The sequence below is a fragment of the Rhopalosiphum maidis genome, chromosome 1 (assembly GCF_003676215.2).
Source record: "Rhopalosiphum maidis isolate BTI-1 chromosome 1, ASM367621v3, whole genome shotgun sequence".
Taxonomy (NCBI): domain Eukaryota; kingdom Metazoa; phylum Arthropoda; class Insecta; order Hemiptera; family Aphididae; genus Rhopalosiphum; species Rhopalosiphum maidis.
The window spans coordinates 40,987,423-41,003,787 of record NC_040877.1 but is presented as its reverse complement, the minus strand read 5'-3'; the positions used below and the strand labels follow the sequence as shown (position 1 = coordinate 41,003,787).

The window sequence follows — 16,365 nt, the reverse complement described above, 5'->3', positions numbered from 1 at the left end:
CTATACTGCGAGTGGCACCTTACTGTTCTTAGTTCTTACTAGAGTTTAGTATGTTCCATTGCTAAATATACTGTAGTTAGTTGTTGCTGTTTGTATATTTCAGGGACTAAAATTGTTTGTATTATTAAATTTTGAGTCTTGAGTGTGCAATACAAAGTTAAAATGATGTGTGTACCTACAGTAATTAGAATTATGAAATTAATATTCTTGATTTTAAAATTTTATATTGTTACAAATTATTTTTTACACTATAATAATTGTAAAATTAACGACTACAATAACTAATGAAATTATAATATACAATATGCATTATATCGTTTTTGAAATTAAATAATGTTTTTCGTTGTTATAGTCATGAGAGTAAATTATAAATTTATTAGGGGGGAAATATATAGATACATATCAATATATTATTGATTATTATTATATTACTTATTCCTAATTTATATTTTATTCTAGGGGGCAATGCCCCCTGCAGTTTACGCCTATGTTAATAGTTATCTTTGTATCCAATGTCCACAGTTTCAAATGATGACAGTAATACAGTTGGTAGGTATATTCGATACTTTTAAAACAGAATAATTTATTCTGCATTAAAAATTTCAATATTTTTTTCCTATAGATACTGACTCATTAAAAATATTTAATTTATAATACAGTTACACAAATGATATGTTATTTCTATACATACATTAGATTCGATATATTTTGATTGACATTTTGAAGTGATATAAAAAAATGACCTAAATAATCTATTAATACAGCCAAAGTTTGGGCACGTTAATAAAAATTATCAACTTGATCTAGTCAAGATACATAAATTTTATAAACGTTAGGTAAGTTTTAAGTTAATAAACGATTTACTATAAAATTATACTTTAAAGTTTAATAAGTTTTAATATGGCGAAAATATTAACTTTATTTTATTTGTAAAAAGCTATATTTACAATATATAGTAGGTATGTATACAGAAAAGCACAATAAGTAAATTGGATAATATAATAATAATAATAATGTAAATGTCTTGATTGAATTGAGAGGGGAAAACCGTCCAAGTACATTCTGTTTAATTTGAAAATATTAACTAATAAATTACTTAAACTACTTAAAGCGTTAAAGCCCATTTTTTTAACGCAGTAATGTAAGAATTTAGATTTCGTTGAAAAAAATTAATCAAATTATAGATATATTTTAATTGATAAAAACTTAAAAAATATATTTATTATTTAATGCAGTCTCATTGAAATTGCGCTGTAGGTACGAAAATTGAGATATTTTATCCTTTAACATATTTAATCAATGTACCTAATTGGGTTATTGGGTACCTAAATGTTTGGTTAAAACCTACATTCCAACTTAATTGTCAATACTCAATAGGTAACCATACTACTATATTAAATAGTAATAGTACTGTATTACTGTACTGAATATTAACTAAGTAGTAAGTGGCAATATTGTATAAATATACAGTAGTATGGACTAATGTAGTGATATCTAAAACTAATTACTAATTATTAGTAATTTACTCATATTATAATTATTTAGAACAATGTTCATATATATGAAACACTTCAAATTTAAAATAATGAATAATAATAATCGTTCAATGATTTCATCGAATCAATAATGAAAATTGGAAAGTTTAAAATGTTTAATAAATAAATTAACTTAATAAACATATTGTTTATCACAACTCATAGCTCGTACTGATAACTGACAAAATGACGTAAAAACTATAAACCCATATCACAGAGCTATACCACCGCACCGAATCCTTTTTTCTAAATTTCAATCGATTACCGCGTACTGTTGTGCTTGTGCTGCTCGTGCGTACCGTTCGTCTGTACTACGTTACTACTGTGTGTATGTTGACTTGACAGTCAAGTTTCTGGCGCACTGCTGGTCGGGCGTTAGTCGTTGTTTTTCAATTGAATTCTTTTCATTTTCGATATTTCAAAAAATTATACCATCAGTGCCGTAGCTATAATTGCATTTATTCATATGTGTGTTCATACCGTATTTTACATCAAGAGCAATAATTACCGTTTTTGTTAAGCAATATTTAAACGACTAAGTCATAAACATTTACATATTAGTTTTGTGTTATTGTAAAAAAAAATATTATTAAAATGTTTAACGGAATCACTAGTCAGATGAGTAGCTGGATTGGTAAAAAGCAAGAAGATGTAGAAGAAACTGTACCATCACCAAAGACTGAACAGCCTGAGGAGTATATTGAAAAAAAAGAAGATTTAAGGTCGGTAATTCAAAATTTAAATATTAAGATTTTTGTGTAGCCGATTTTTGTTCAACTGATAATTTTATGTTTTTAGTCCAACAAAACCGCCTAGTAAACTAGAGCTGTTGGGTAATGTGAAAAATCAAATGTCCAGTTGGTTAGGAAGTGGTATATCTGGTTTGCGTAAAAGTGATAGCGAAGTTGTCCCAGACCCCCCAGCAGAACTTTTACAAGAAGCTACAAAAGAGAGTTTTAAAGAAAAAGATGATGATAACTCCAGGTGAATTAAAAATACATTGTTTCTTTAAGGAAGGTATAATATTTATTTTAATTTATTATGTGTTAGTGCTACTGGAGATCCAGATACTCCTATTTCAGAAGGAGAGGATGATTTGGGCAATACTCAAGGAGGAAATGGTTAGTTTTTCATAACTGATAATATTAATCAAATAGTTTTATTTAGATGCTATTATCTATAGTAATACAACTTACAAGTAATAAGTATATTATAGTATTGTTTTATTTGTTTAGACATTTTTGTCAAGTGTAATATAATTAATATCTTATACAACTATTTAAATATTTATTATATACTTAAAGTTATTTCAATAACATTTTTTCATAATATTTTTTTTAACTTGTTGTTGTTTTTATGCTTTTGTAATTAATATACCATTATTGTTTTTTCTATTTTTAGTATCAACTAAAGCTCTTCAGGGAGCAAAATCGATAGGGAGCTTCTTATATAGTGCTGTAAATAAAGCAGGAAAAACGGTCAGTGAAGCAGGAGCTAAAATCAAGAAAACTGTTGGAGAAAACGTGAGTACTATGATACTTATAAAATAAATAGGTTTTCACTGAATGTATATTTAAAATTTACAAATTTTACCAATATAAATTTGGTAAAAAACAATAAATTATGATAAAAACAATGAAAAATCTGTATTCATTATTAAGTATATACCATTTATATAAGTTAAATAGAGATCACGTTTAATTATCCATACAAAGTTATTAAAAAAATTAAATATTTGTTTGAAACATTAATAACTATAATTTTAAATTTATAATTTAATTTGAGATCTATTTAAAAGAACATTTATTTATTTATCATATTTGTTATTATACAATTTAAATTAAATTGTTAAAAGTTAAACAATTCTATTTTGTTTGTATTTTATTAAAACATAAAAAAAAACTTGATTGTCATTATATTATGTACACACACACTTTTTATTTCCTTTTTTTAAATTCCTTATTAACAAAAAGATATAATTTTATTAAATTTAGTTACATTAATAGTTTAAATAATAAACATTGTTCTTTTAAGCTTAAAATAAATAGTGTCTAAATAGTAATCTTAAATTAAATTTATGAAATAAATAAGTTAACTTTTATTAGAACATGAATACATTATATTTAAAAATGTATCATTTGCTCATTTATACCACCCTCTTGTAACATATAAATATAACGGAAGTGCTTAAAGGGAGGGATGCTGTTTAATAGCAGTAGCAGTTTATTGATCCATCCTATCCCCTTGCATTTCCCAGCCCTACTCATTGTACGGCTTTAAGCAACTACTCCCAACCTTGACCTAATACAAAAATAATATATAATAAATATAGAAATATTAATATAATATTAAAATATAAAAATACAAAATATTAATATTAATTTAATTGAATTGATTAATGTGTAAATAATAGTAATCAGTATGCAAATAATATTAGTTAGTATTGATTATATTGTTTGAATTAAGTTATATATATTTTTGAGTTACAAAATATTGTTACATCATTTTAAAATTTGTCATGATTAAAAGTAAAAATAAATATTTATAATTGTCTATTAGTTATTACTCATTATTCAACATTACAATTTATTAAAGTTTTATTGGTTTATTTATTAAAACAGTTATGCACTTTTTCCTAAATAGATATATAATTAGAATATTAAATTAGTAATTACCTGATTTTTTGATGAACATTATTTATGTTTATTATTTAGATAGGGTTAAACAATACTTACAAACTATTACCTTGAGAACCTAATTCATATGCATATCTTCTTAATAAACAAATATATTGTATATTTATTCTATGAGCATACTATCCTCAAAATAGGATAAATTTTAGGAACTCGATTTAATAATGTTTTTCTTTTATTAAAAATAAATACAACAAATCGATTCAAAGAAATCTTCATAAATAAAATTGTAAATTAACACTTTAAATTTATAACATTTTTAAAATTATTTTATTCTGCGTAATACATTTAAGTATATAACCATCATAACCAACTACTCTTTATATATACACAAAGTATTTTAGATTGGTAAAATATCTAGTGTGTAAGTCTTCTAGTATATGCATATATAAAAAAAATAATTATCAACTATGCATATTAAATAATAATAATAATAGCATTTTGTATACATGTTGACAATTTGTGGAGTGGTGTAAACAAAAATGTGAATTGTGCGGAATCAGATGCTACCTAATTGTAAAGTTGTTAAATAGCTTAAAGAATTATAGGTACCAGTACATGGGTATTACCTATTACCTATTTATGTTCCATATTTTGATATGATTAAGTATTTTATTTAAATTAGAGTGCATACTCTTTATAGCACATTGAAATTGTGAATATTATACTCTGCTTTGATTGTTATACATAAATAATTTATTTTAGTAATGATTTTATAATTATATAGGGTATACTTGGGGAATTAAACAAAGAACAAGAGTCATTTTTAAAGGATAAAAAAGATAGTGATGTTGCTGCTGTTCCACCTTGGATTGGTCATCCTAACGAAGAAGCTGTTAAAGCTGAATGTCTTGCATTATCTACAGTTAGTATAAACTATAATATTTTAATTGAAAGTATTTCCATCTTGGGAAATTTATATCATATACTAAAACTACTTATCTGTTGATCGTCTTTTCTTCTCAAAACCAAGATCCTCACTATTTTCCATCCTCTAGTCCCTTGCATACACATCACCAAATTATTATTTCTTTAATACTTCATACCGTCAGTAATTTCATTATTTAATATTTTTATTTTTATCTTTATTATGTAAAGCTATGTATGCTATTTATAATATATATATTTATTTCTGTGAATATCTGCAATTGATGAGTGCTGACAATCACTTAGTGAATGTTGACATACACCTTCTAAATTGGTGAATGTTGAAAAATTAAAATAATATTGACATGTAATTGTGGATGTTGACATTTACATTAGGATTTTGGTCAATGTTAACATACACAACACTGTTTTGGTTAATGTTAACATAGGTTACGTATTCACACATAATAATATTGTAGTATAGTACTACAGACAACAATATAAAATAGAAATGATATGTTTAGTTATAAATATTAATAATTACTTTTATTAATCATGATTATTATTATTGAACAATATTATATCTGTATTATTAATTTAAATTATGATTATTTTTCCTTACAAAAATTATTATTTTAAAAAACGGCAAAAAACTTATTGCAACATGACAAACTGTCATGACATTTTGAACTGCTTAAAATGCCTACATTTCTACAACTACACTTTTTTTGTGGTGCACTTTGTTTTGCAATTACGTTGTGTAGAGGTAGGTACTAGAATATTAAATAAAATCAGATTAAATAATATTGGCATTACCAACATTCACCAATATCGTTATATAAATATCAACATTCACTTGTACATGTTTACAAACAGTACAAATTTAATCAATATGCCAACATTCACCAATGACTAATGTATGACGACATTAACCGATAACTGTCGGTACTCACCATTTATGGACGTTCACAGTAATATATATATTATGAAATATAATTAAATATGATAATTTTAAATAAGATTTATTTATACCATAATTATTATTGATATTTCAATTTTTTTTTTTTAAGGTAGTTTTTGTGAATTTGACTTTTATATTTTTTTAATAGATAAACAGAAAATATTTAACTTAATATATTAATATTTAAAGAAGTCAAATACTCAAATATCAATTCAATTTTATCTCAATAATAATAATCTAAATCTATATTAAACAATTTTAAAGTACACATTTTGTTGGATTAGTTATTATTCTGATTTTTATCTTTTAAAAAATAACATAGCACTTTATATCTCAAATATTTTTGATTTGATATTACAAGCACTTATTGTACTTATATGTTTATAATTATTTATATACTATAGATTTCATTTTTATTGTATTTATAGGATAAGCGTAATTTTGTACGCAGTCCTCCAATAGGTGTAGATTTCAGTTTCAATTATGAAACTTCGTATCCTGTTGCTTTGGCTATTTTAGCCGAAGATCCAAACTTAGAGAAAATGCGATTTGATCTTGTTCCCAAAATGTAAGTACTGATCCTCATTATATGATTATAAATAAGTATTTAAGTATTAAGTATCTTATATCAACAATTATTTTATTTAGAATAAATGAAGAAAGTTTCTGGCAAAACTATTTCTACAGAGTCAATTTAATTTGCAATGCAAGCAATTTGGAATCACTAGAGACAACAGATTACAAAGCAGCATCAACAAATATCAATTCTGATTTGACAGGTAATTAAATAAGGATAAATAGTTTACTACATATTGAATATTATATGTAAAAATAGGTATAAACATTAAAAATATCCTTAACATTATTAAATAGTTACTTTAAAATCTTAATATTTTTAAACCATATTTATTATTCAATTTTAATCTATATATTAGACAAATTATCATTGAAAATTAAACATAAGATCATTGTTTTTTTTCATAAAATATGATGTTTTTGTTGTTGCATGATGTTATCTTTGTACTAAATGTACTTGTTTTTATGCCATTTACTTCAAATTTTAGTGATATACTGCACATTTTATTATTTAAATTAGTATACACTTTATTTTGCTTCTTTTAAAAATTATTATTGTAACAATAGACACTATGAAAAAAGACACTTATATCAAAGAATCAGAGTTTGTATCCGACACATTTGCAGAACATAATACAAATGAAATAAATGAAATAAGGAAGAGTTTGAAAGAAAGTTTGGGCGTTGAGTCTTCAGAAAATGGTAAGTCAAAGGAAAAAGTCTATATCCAAAAAACTATAAACTATTTTATTGAACTTAATTTTAAATGTATTCTAATACAGGCACATACTAATTGTGATTATTTTATTATTCTGCATAATATACACAAAATCTTGGTACATCCTACATTGTATCTGTATTAAAGTAATTATTATTTTTAAATTGAAATGTTAGTAATGGACTGAAATACACATGCAATTTATACTTCTCTAAAAAGTCTATTAAGTGTTTAAAAAATATTTGAAAGAAATTACTACCTTTTTTTTTGATATAGACTATTTTACTTTTTAAATTTTTATAGGAAAAAAACAATATGAGAAATTAATTTAGATGTACTTTTGAAAATAGTTTTATATTATCATAAATGTAAATAATATTAATTATTGTATGAAATATGAATGCACATAGTGAAATATTCTCAGTAATTATGAATATTTATATTAACAATCACATTATGCATGGTCATAGGATTCAAAATTTAAAAATAACAAGAATTATAAAAAAAAATTTTATTTTTAAATATAATTATTTTTTCTTAATATTGAAAAAATAGTTATTAGTTTTGATTAAACTTTAAAACATACACATATGTTTTTTTTTATTATTATTATTAATTTGTTGGATTATGCATATGTGTGATTTGTTATTTATATTATTTTTGTTTATAATTTGGTATTGCACTATATTTTATCATGTATCCTTGTTTTTTTTTATGATAACTATTAATTTTATTTGAAATCCAATTTGATTAGTTAAAATTTTATTTTCCATCTGAATTGCATGGTGACTTCATATAATTTATATATTATTATTTTATATTGAATTCCTTAAAGTTCTTATTTTATTAATTGGTACATGCAATCGGTAAGTAAAATTATTTTACTACTGAATGATTTAAAGACAATATTTGTAATGTCCCCAACTTAATTATTGTTCTAGGAATTAGGATTAATATTCAGTATATGCTTATTTTCTAACATACATGAAATTCATTCAAGTATGTGTGTAGATTGAATGTATTTCTAAACAAATATGTGTGTGTGTGTGTGTATTGTGTTAACAGCTTGAAACGATGTCAACAAATTGCAACCACAAGACGACTTTCTTTAAGCGCTTCGCTTCCATTCCCCCCAAAAGCGTATTTTCTCTTCTATTCGCTTTTCCTATATCCTTAATGTGCAATAATAATTTATACCTATATAAGATCTATAAATATTTTTCCTTTCCTTGTGTGTTTATTAAAAATTTTCGGACCCGGTTTGTAGAAGAACATTGGGAAAATGAGTTGGAGGCTGAACTACAAGAGTATGAAATTGTCAAGAACAATGATGATGGCCAAACAGACAATACAAAAACTGGATTCGGTGAAATATATGACCTCAAATAATTGTTTATTACATAGCTGTTAGGTCTCAAAAATATTGTTAAATATTGATTTTTTAAGGCTGGTGTTCTAAAGTAGAATTTAGACTAATTAAGTAATGATTGACTGTTTTAAATTTTATTATTTACAACATTAATTATATTATATAATATACCATACCTAACCAAAAATTAAATACCATTTATGGTTAACTTAATAAAAATTACTTTCATGTTGTTAAATTAGTGATAATTTATTATTATTATTATTATATATTATTAAATTATTATTATTACAATACAATTTATTAAACATGATTATTATAATACCTTATAAAACAATTTGTTTTTATTATTTATTTTCATAGCATAATACATCTAAGATATATAATATATTACAGACTTTAAAAAAAAATCATAAGAATACATAAGAAAAATAAATTAATAAACGTGTACCATACCATATAAAAATCTGTTAATATAAAGTTAAGGATAATTATTAATTTCAATATACTAATTACTTAATACATTTGTATGTAATATGGAACCTTAATACTATACTATACAATACATAGGTATGTCTAGAACAAGGTAGAATTAGTAGTTATTTAATAATCAAAATTTATTTGAAACTTGTTTATTTAAATTGCAGTTTAACTACAATACCTAATCTGTTAATATGAGGTTAAGGTTAGTGGTGGATTAACCACTAGGCTCGAGCCTATTGTGGCATTTTGTAGTGGGCTGCAAATTTATTATGTTATTTCATTTTTATTCTCCAAAAAAAGGGGGCAGTAAACATTGAACGTGCCTCAGGGCGCCGAGGTTTATCTGCCACTGGTTAAAGTATTATGTTGATATTTATATCAATGATTTCATTATTAATTTTTTGAAAATAAACTTGAAATAAAAAAAAATGAATTTTAAGTGTTATTTTGAAAGCATAAAAATTAAACTTACAATCTGATACTGATGCAAAGCAGAGTGTGTTTAATCATTTCATAGCCAAACAATTTTGGGTCAAACGTATGTAAGTGTCTCCTACCTATCCTATGGGTATGATTATGAGGGGTAAATCAAGAATCTCCAAATCAGAAAATGTTACTTCATACAGTGCATATATATTATAAGCAAAATAATTTTTAAGACTTCCTCCTCTTAATTAAAAATTTTTTTGTAGCTTATAATTAATGTGCTATCAGGTGATATGTTCTTCTGAAAATAAAATTACATTACATGTCAAAATTTAATATTAAATAATTATTTTTATATTTAATATTATCAAATATATTATGTTATGAGCAAAACTTAGAAATTATATAAATTTTTCAAAATGAATACATTAATTTTAAATTATAAGAGTTGGTTAACAAAAAATAAAATTTAATTTTATAATACTTTAGAACCTTAGACCTTTATCAACCTTAGAAACTTGTAGTTGATAAAATATAAACTTTCAAAAAGTCTTATACCCTATATTTTATTACTAACATAATATTATTAGCATTATAAAATTATAAATTGTGAAAATATCTAATTAAAATTGTCTTAACTAATAAACCAATAATGATTTGATTCAAAAAGGATACGTCCAAAATAATACATATGTCTGAAAACATTTAATTAAGGAAAATAATTTTGTAATCGTTTAAGATATTTGTAACTATACCCTGTCTCAAAAGAAAATAATTATTTTTCGCACATACTGACCAAAACCGCTCTCACAGTTGCGAAACCAAATTATACCCCCACCTTTCTAGCTGACGTTTTCCAAAACCCATGTATGAACATTTACTAATAATATTCTTAATTAGTAACATTATACTAAATTAGGGGACAGCTCAATAGTTGGCGGGAGATGCGCGGAAATGGACAACAATTGGTTGGCCAACTGATTATTCTCTTTTGAGGTAGGGTATAATAATTCACAAGTTGTATTGTTTAGAGAACAATTACTAAACATAAGCTAATAGTCCTTTAAACATCATAACTGGTCCATACAATTTTGTTGAATATTGTATTAATCAATTTGTCATGCAACCTGGCAGTATAGTACACTGAATTAAAATTTCAAACACGTTTTTTTTAAATAGTACAAATCACTATGATATAAATCTTGCTCAGTTATATCAAATATTATAATATTTTATATTATTTTTTAAAGGTCTTGGAGTCTTTATTACAATAATTTAATACATCCCAACCCTTTGGAAATAAAAAATGTGTTATCTTATTACATCGTTTGTAAATTACAAATATAATATTAAAGATAATTTTAATTTAAACCCTGAATATATTATTTTAATAATAACACTACAATTTATTAAAAGGATACAAAAAGTCCACTGAAAAACCCTCCTGTTAATAGACTATGTCTATTGAGGAAATATTTTTGCCATAAGTTTCCTGCTTTGAACAATAACAAACCCTAAAAAAAAAAAAAAAAATTAGTCAATTAAATCTTATTTGTGTGGTTTTTCCCTTTCTTCAATCGTCCCAATATTAAATTCAAATCGGGTATAATATACATAAACATATTCATTTTTCTCTGATAGTAAAATTTAATATTAGATCATCCACATTTAATTCATATACATTATGACTTTTAATGGAGTGAGGAACTAGTTCTAATAATATAAATAATATATTTTTTATAAAAATACATTTTCAAATTTGAGAAACTTGTATTTTCAGTAACAGTTAGACAGTCAATAGGTTTTTTAAAACTATATATAACATATTGTCACATATAAAGTTTTAAGGTTTAAGATTATTTAATCAACTTAGTTTCAGATATGTTTTAAAAGTAAAATGTTTGTAAAAATTTAATTTAATTGTATAAATGTATAATAAGACTTATTATTATATTCAAATATAACTCATAACTTGATATAAATGCAATTAGTATATTGTTATAATCTTTTAATTATTTCATTTTAATAAGAAATTGGAAAGATCAAAATAAAGGAATAAAATAATTTGCTATGTTCTGAAAAAGATTAAATTCAATAGTTTGAAGAGTAACATCTAAAATTTGGTTTAAAATTGTATTCATGTTTTTAAATGTAATTATTGTGTGAATTAAATTATTAATAATTATTAAAGTGGACAAAAATATCATAGAATCAACAAAACGTTTTTTAATAAATTGAATAGAATATTTCTAACTAATAACTTAAATAATAAAAATATATCAAAAATAATTATTTATAAAAGTGAGTTACCCATAATGCTAAAACGGAAAATATGTAGAATACAAATCCAGATAGTCCAGTTAAACCGAGAATGCCAGCAGTACACCCAGATAAGGCAGACATTGAAGTACGACAGTATTCAACAACTGATGAATTATTACGAAGGGCTGGTTCACTGTAGGATACCAATTCTACAAATATAGTGTAATATATTATATTAATCAACAATTAATTCAGATTTTTATTTATTCGTAAAAAATATTATTTAATATTTGAAAATTACCTTTAAATTTTGTTTCTTTGGTTTCTTTGTTTTCTGTCATTTTGAAATAAATTACGTAGACGGGCAGTAGTAAAAATTAAATGTATATGTTAAATCAATTGAATAGGACTTAATGAAAATGTATAGTTTGCTAATTCTTTACTTATTTAATAATTAATATTTAATAGTAAATAGTAATAGTATCTTTAATCGTGATTCGTGATAACAGCCAGATTTATTATCATTAGACATCCGTTAAGCTTAAATAATAAGTGCATCTTCTTTGGAAAACGACATTTAGAATTTTGAGGTTATCAAATGCCGATGTCAACGTGTTTTTTTTTTTTTTTATCTAGTATAAAATTGAACAACATATACATCGCGTTAGAGCCACCTATTTTAATAGGTAAACGTTCTAAATTCCTATTTACTATTTATTCTTGAATTCTTTTCTGTTTCAAGTTCTATAGTTCTTAGTTAAGTCTTATATACTTGTTTCTATACAGTTAATGATTTCATAAGGTATGGAAACGTCATTGTTTTTATTAGTTGTACATTCTTTTAACTACATTTATTGTGAAAGTTTATTACAATATTGAGTACTTTCTTATAATATAGAACCAAACACATTCTTGAATAATAATAAAGAATTTTTTTTTAGATATTAAATTTATTTCGAAATGCCGCGAAACAAAGCTGTTGAAGAGACGGATAAACAAATCCGAATAGCTATTGTGAATAATGATAAATGTAAACCCAAAAGATGTCGTCAAGAATGCAAAAAATCTTGTCCTGTCGTAAGGATGGGCAAATTATGTATAGAAGTAGCACCCAATGATAAAATAGCTTCAATATCAGAAGAATTATGTATTGGTTGTGGTATTTGTGTCAAAAAATGTCCATTTGAGGCAATAACTATCATTAATTTGCCTAGTAATTTGGAAAAGGATACTACTCATAGGTATTCAAAAAATTCATTTAAATTGCATAGATTACCTACACCGAGACAAGGTGAAGTGTTAGGTTTGGTTGGAACTAATGGTATTGGGAAGTCTACTGCATTAAAAATACTTGCAGGCAAACAAAAACCAAATCTTGGACGTTTTTCAGTGAGTTGATTTAAATTTAATATGGAATCCTGTCAATATTTTTTTTCAGATATTTAACTTAAGTTTTACTATCTTTAAAATATTCATAGGATCCACCCGATTGGTCTGAAATACTAAATCATTTTAGAGGATCAGAACTACAAAATTATTTTACTAAAATTTTAGAAGATGATTTAAAAGCTATGATAAAACCTCAATATGTTGATCAAATTCCAAAAGCTGTTAAAGGTACTGTTCAACAGTTGTTGGATAAGAAAAACGAACGAAATAATATTGAAGAAATATGCGATTTCCTTGGTATGTTAGTACTTATAGAACAATTATTTTTTAACTAGCATTATTTATTTATGTATAAAAGACTAATCTTAATTAAATATTACTGTTTATTATACATTATTTATTTATTATTTATTTAGAGTTGGATAAAATTCGAGATAGATCCATTGATCAACTTTCTGGTGGAGAATTGCAACGTTTTGCGTGTGCAATGGTTTGTATACAAAATGGGGATATATTTATGTTTGACGAGCCTTCTAGTTACCTAGATGTGAAACAGCGTCTAAAAGCTGCCTTAACTATACGATCTTTAATTGCTCCCGATAAGTAAGTGATTTTTTGAAAATTATCTTTAAATTACAATTAAATCTTAAAATAATTTTTTAGATACATTATTGTAGTAGAGCATGATTTATCAGTGTTGGATTATTTATCTGATTATATTTGTGTCCTTTATGGAGTACCTGGAGCCTATGGAGTTGTTACTATGCCTTTTTCAGTACGAGAAGGTAAGAAATATTTCTTTTTTGGTTTAGTATTTCATTTTTATATATTTAAAACAAATATATTTTAGGCATAAACATATTTTTGGATGGATTTGTTCCAACTGAAAATCTTCGTTTCCGAGATGAAAGTCTTATTTTTAAAGTCTCAGAAAGTGCTACTGAAGAAGAAGTTAAACGCATGACTCATTATGAATATCCAGAAATGTCTAAAACTTTGGGGAATTTTTATTTGAAAGTTGAAACAGGTCAATTTACAGATTCTGAAATTTTAGTTCTGTTGGGTGAAAATGGTACTGGAAAAACAACATTCATTAAACTTTTAGCGGGTATTATGCCTGCTGATGGAGCTAAAGGTATTATACATTTTTATTTACATTTCATTTACAAGTTTATTATTTTTATACTTTAAATAATTGATAAACATAATGTTTCAGCTGAATTACCAAGGTTGAATGTGAGCTATAAACCTCAAAAAATCAGTCCTAAAAGTCAATGTTTGGTGCGGGTACTTTTACATGAAAAGATTAGAGATGCTTATATACATCCACAGTTTGTAACAGAAGTCATGAAACCATTGAAAATTGATGATATCATGGATCAAGAAGTTCAAAATTTGTCTGGTGGAGAATTACAGAGAGTTGCTATTGCACTATGTTTAGGAAAACCTGCGGATATATATTTAATAGATGAACCATCTGCGTATTTGGATTCAGAACAACGTTTAGTTGCTGCTAAAGTTATTAAACGATTTATTTTGCATGCTAAAAAGACAGGATTTGTGGTAGAGCACGATTTTATTATGGCAACATATTTGGCGGATCGAGTTATTGTATTAGAAGGCCAACCGTCGGTAACATCCACAGCAGATACTCCTCAAGGATTATTAGCTGGAATGAATAGATTTTTGGAACTGCTCGGAATCACATTTAGAAGGGATCCTAATAACTTCAGACCTCGAATTAATAAAACAAACTCTGTAAAGGTGAGTGAGAAAATATTTTAATTAGAAATTATAAAAAAGTATTTTTTCAATAGAAAAATATGATATTAGTTACTCTTTACTTGGTAAAAAAAATTATTTTAACTTTAAAAATTTAAATTTGCATAGACAATATTAAACATACATACATTTTTAGGAAAATTTAGAAATATGTGTTTAAAATTGTTGTTTTTAAACTTATTGTATATAACGGATTTCTATTGTCATTTGCTATTAATTATATAAATATTCAAATAATATATTTTATATAGAAAAATATACGATTTCTAAATTCTAATCAATAACATGAATCAGTGTTTTATACTCTACAATATTACATTAAGATTGAAAATTGTATACAACTATACTAATAATATAACTGAACTATGGATAAATATTAATATTATTTACCAATATAATTATTTCTATAGTAATAAAATTATTTTATTTATTTTCTAGGATGTGGAACAAAAAAGAGCTGGTCAATACTTCTTCTTGGAAGATTAAGAAACAATATTATTCACTTGTTTCATAAAATCTTTATCTCAAACATCAAATAGCATACATTTTTATAATCAATTGAATATATATATATTTTTATAATATTATGTAAAATAAATTGATTTATTACCTTCTTCTGTATACTTATTTGATAATTATCTTACAACAGTTAAGAGGATATTATACTATTTATACCCAGATGTGTTGTCTTCGTCTTACAGAAGTAAAACATAGCAAATTTGCTTTCAATAGAATCAATTTATGCTGTTAGCGTTAATATTATGGTCAAATTAACTATTATCAAACATAAAGGTAATACTATTATCTAGGGTATCTCATAGGCTTTTATTGATATTTTAATTTTAAAATGAGTTATGAGCATTTTAAAGTTTTAATATTTTATCAATAAAACCTATGAAATGCTCTTGAACTAATATTAACTTTATGTTTGATAATAGCTATTTTCTCAAATATTAACGTTAACTCAAAAAAATAATTCTGCTGAACACATATTTTGTATGTTTTACATTTCTTAGACCACAACAAAACATGGCAGATATTATGTCTTTAAGACTTAAAACAACTTATGATATAAATATATGAGTATAATTTTAACTATAATAATATCTTAAACGAACAATCATATTGTATTGAGTTTAATATTTACATTAGGACTTTTGAACTATAATTAATATTTATTAATTTCAAGATACAATTAAAATAGTGCTGATTTAATTCAATATCCAAATTGTAAAATAAATATTTAACAATTAAATCTTCCCCCTCCCTCCCCCCCCCTAAATATAATTTTTAGTTTTCTTTTA

At 24.4% G+C, this 16,365-nt stretch overlaps 3 protein-coding genes across 6 annotated transcripts; 2 read left to right on the top strand and 1 right to left on the bottom strand.

Moving 5' to 3' along the window:
* The first annotated feature begins 1,861 nt into the window (after nt 1-1,861).
* Nucleotides 1,862-8,935, top strand: LOC113560862 (synapse-associated protein of 47 kDa-like). 4 transcript variants are annotated; one of them, XM_026966972.1, is made up of 9 exons: nt 1,862-2,257; nt 2,334-2,519; nt 2,586-2,656; nt 2,937-3,058; nt 4,956-5,093; nt 6,485-6,624; nt 6,705-6,835; nt 7,200-7,334; nt 8,416-8,935. In XM_026966972.1, the coding sequence occupies exons 1-9, from the start codon at nt 2,130-2,132 to the stop codon at nt 8,418-8,420; spliced, it is 1,056 nt and encodes a 351-aa protein (XP_026822773.1). In that variant the 5' UTR covers nt 1,862-2,129; the 3' UTR covers nt 8,421-8,935. The 4 variants fall into 4 exon arrangements, with proteins under 4 accessions (XP_026822773.1, XP_026822772.1, XP_026822775.1 ...); XM_026966971.1 differs by having other exon boundaries at nt 8,618-8,933; XM_026966974.1 differs by lacking the exon at nt 7,200-7,334 and having other exon boundaries at nt 8,416-8,934.
* A 211-nt stretch (nt 8,936-9,146) lies between these two features.
* LOC113548476 (ER membrane protein complex subunit 6) lies at nt 9,147-12,353 on the bottom strand. Its single transcript, XM_026949369.1, has 5 exons — nt 12,192-12,353; nt 11,939-12,099; nt 11,050-11,142; nt 10,304-10,323; nt 9,147-9,186 (listed from the first exon to the last, which is right to left on the bottom strand). The coding sequence occupies exons 1-5, from the start codon at nt 12,229-12,231 to the stop codon at nt 9,156-9,158; spliced, it is 345 nt and encodes a 114-aa protein (XP_026805170.1). The 5' UTR covers nt 12,232-12,353; the 3' UTR covers nt 9,147-9,155.
* Nucleotides 12,354-12,532: 179 nt separating this feature from the next.
* On the top strand, nt 12,533-15,648 carry LOC113560398 (ATP-binding cassette sub-family E member 1). Its single transcript, XM_026966253.1, has 8 exons — nt 12,533-12,692; nt 12,832-13,279; nt 13,369-13,576; nt 13,696-13,882; nt 13,943-14,064; nt 14,130-14,414; nt 14,496-15,043; nt 15,500-15,648. Exons 2-8 carry the CDS (start codon nt 12,851-12,853, stop codon nt 15,545-15,547), a joined length of 1,827 nt encoding a protein of 608 aa, XP_026822054.1. The 5' UTR covers nt 12,533-12,692; nt 12,832-12,850; the 3' UTR covers nt 15,548-15,648.
* The last annotated feature ends 717 nt before the right edge of the window (nt 15,649-16,365 follow it).

Coding starts and splice junctions, on each gene's coding strand:
- LOC113560862 (XM_026966971.1), top strand. CDS start 2,130: ATGTTTAACGGAATCACTAGTCAGATGAGTAGCTGGATTGGTAAAAAG. Junction 2,657..2,936: donor CAATACTCAAGGAGGAAATG/GTTAGTTTTTCA, acceptor TTCTATTTTTAG/TATCAACTAAAGCTCTTCAG. Junction 5,094..6,484: donor AATGTCTTGCATTATCTACA/GTTAGTATAAAC, acceptor TTGTATTTATAG/GATAAGCGTAATTTTGTACG.
- LOC113548476 (XM_026949369.1), bottom strand. CDS start 12,231: ATGACAGAAAACAAAGAAACCAAAGAAACAAAATTTAAAG. Junction 10,324..11,049: donor GGTTTTTCAGTGGACTTTTT/GTATCCTTTTAA, acceptor AAATGTTTTCAG/ACATATGTATTATTTTGGAC. Junction 9,187..10,303: donor ACATATGTATTATTTTGGAC/GTATCCTTTTTG, acceptor TTATATTAACAG/ATTTTTATATGGTATGGTAC.
- LOC113560398 (XM_026966253.1), top strand. CDS start 12,851: ATGCCGCGAAACAAAGCTGTTGAAGAGACGGATAAACAAATCCGAATA. Junction 14,415..14,495: donor GCCTGCTGATGGAGCTAAAG/GTATTATACATT, acceptor ATAATGTTTCAG/CTGAATTACCAAGGTTGAAT. Junction 15,044..15,499: donor ATAAAACAAACTCTGTAAAG/GTGAGTGAGAAA, acceptor TTTATTTTCTAG/GATGTGGAACAAAAAAGAGC.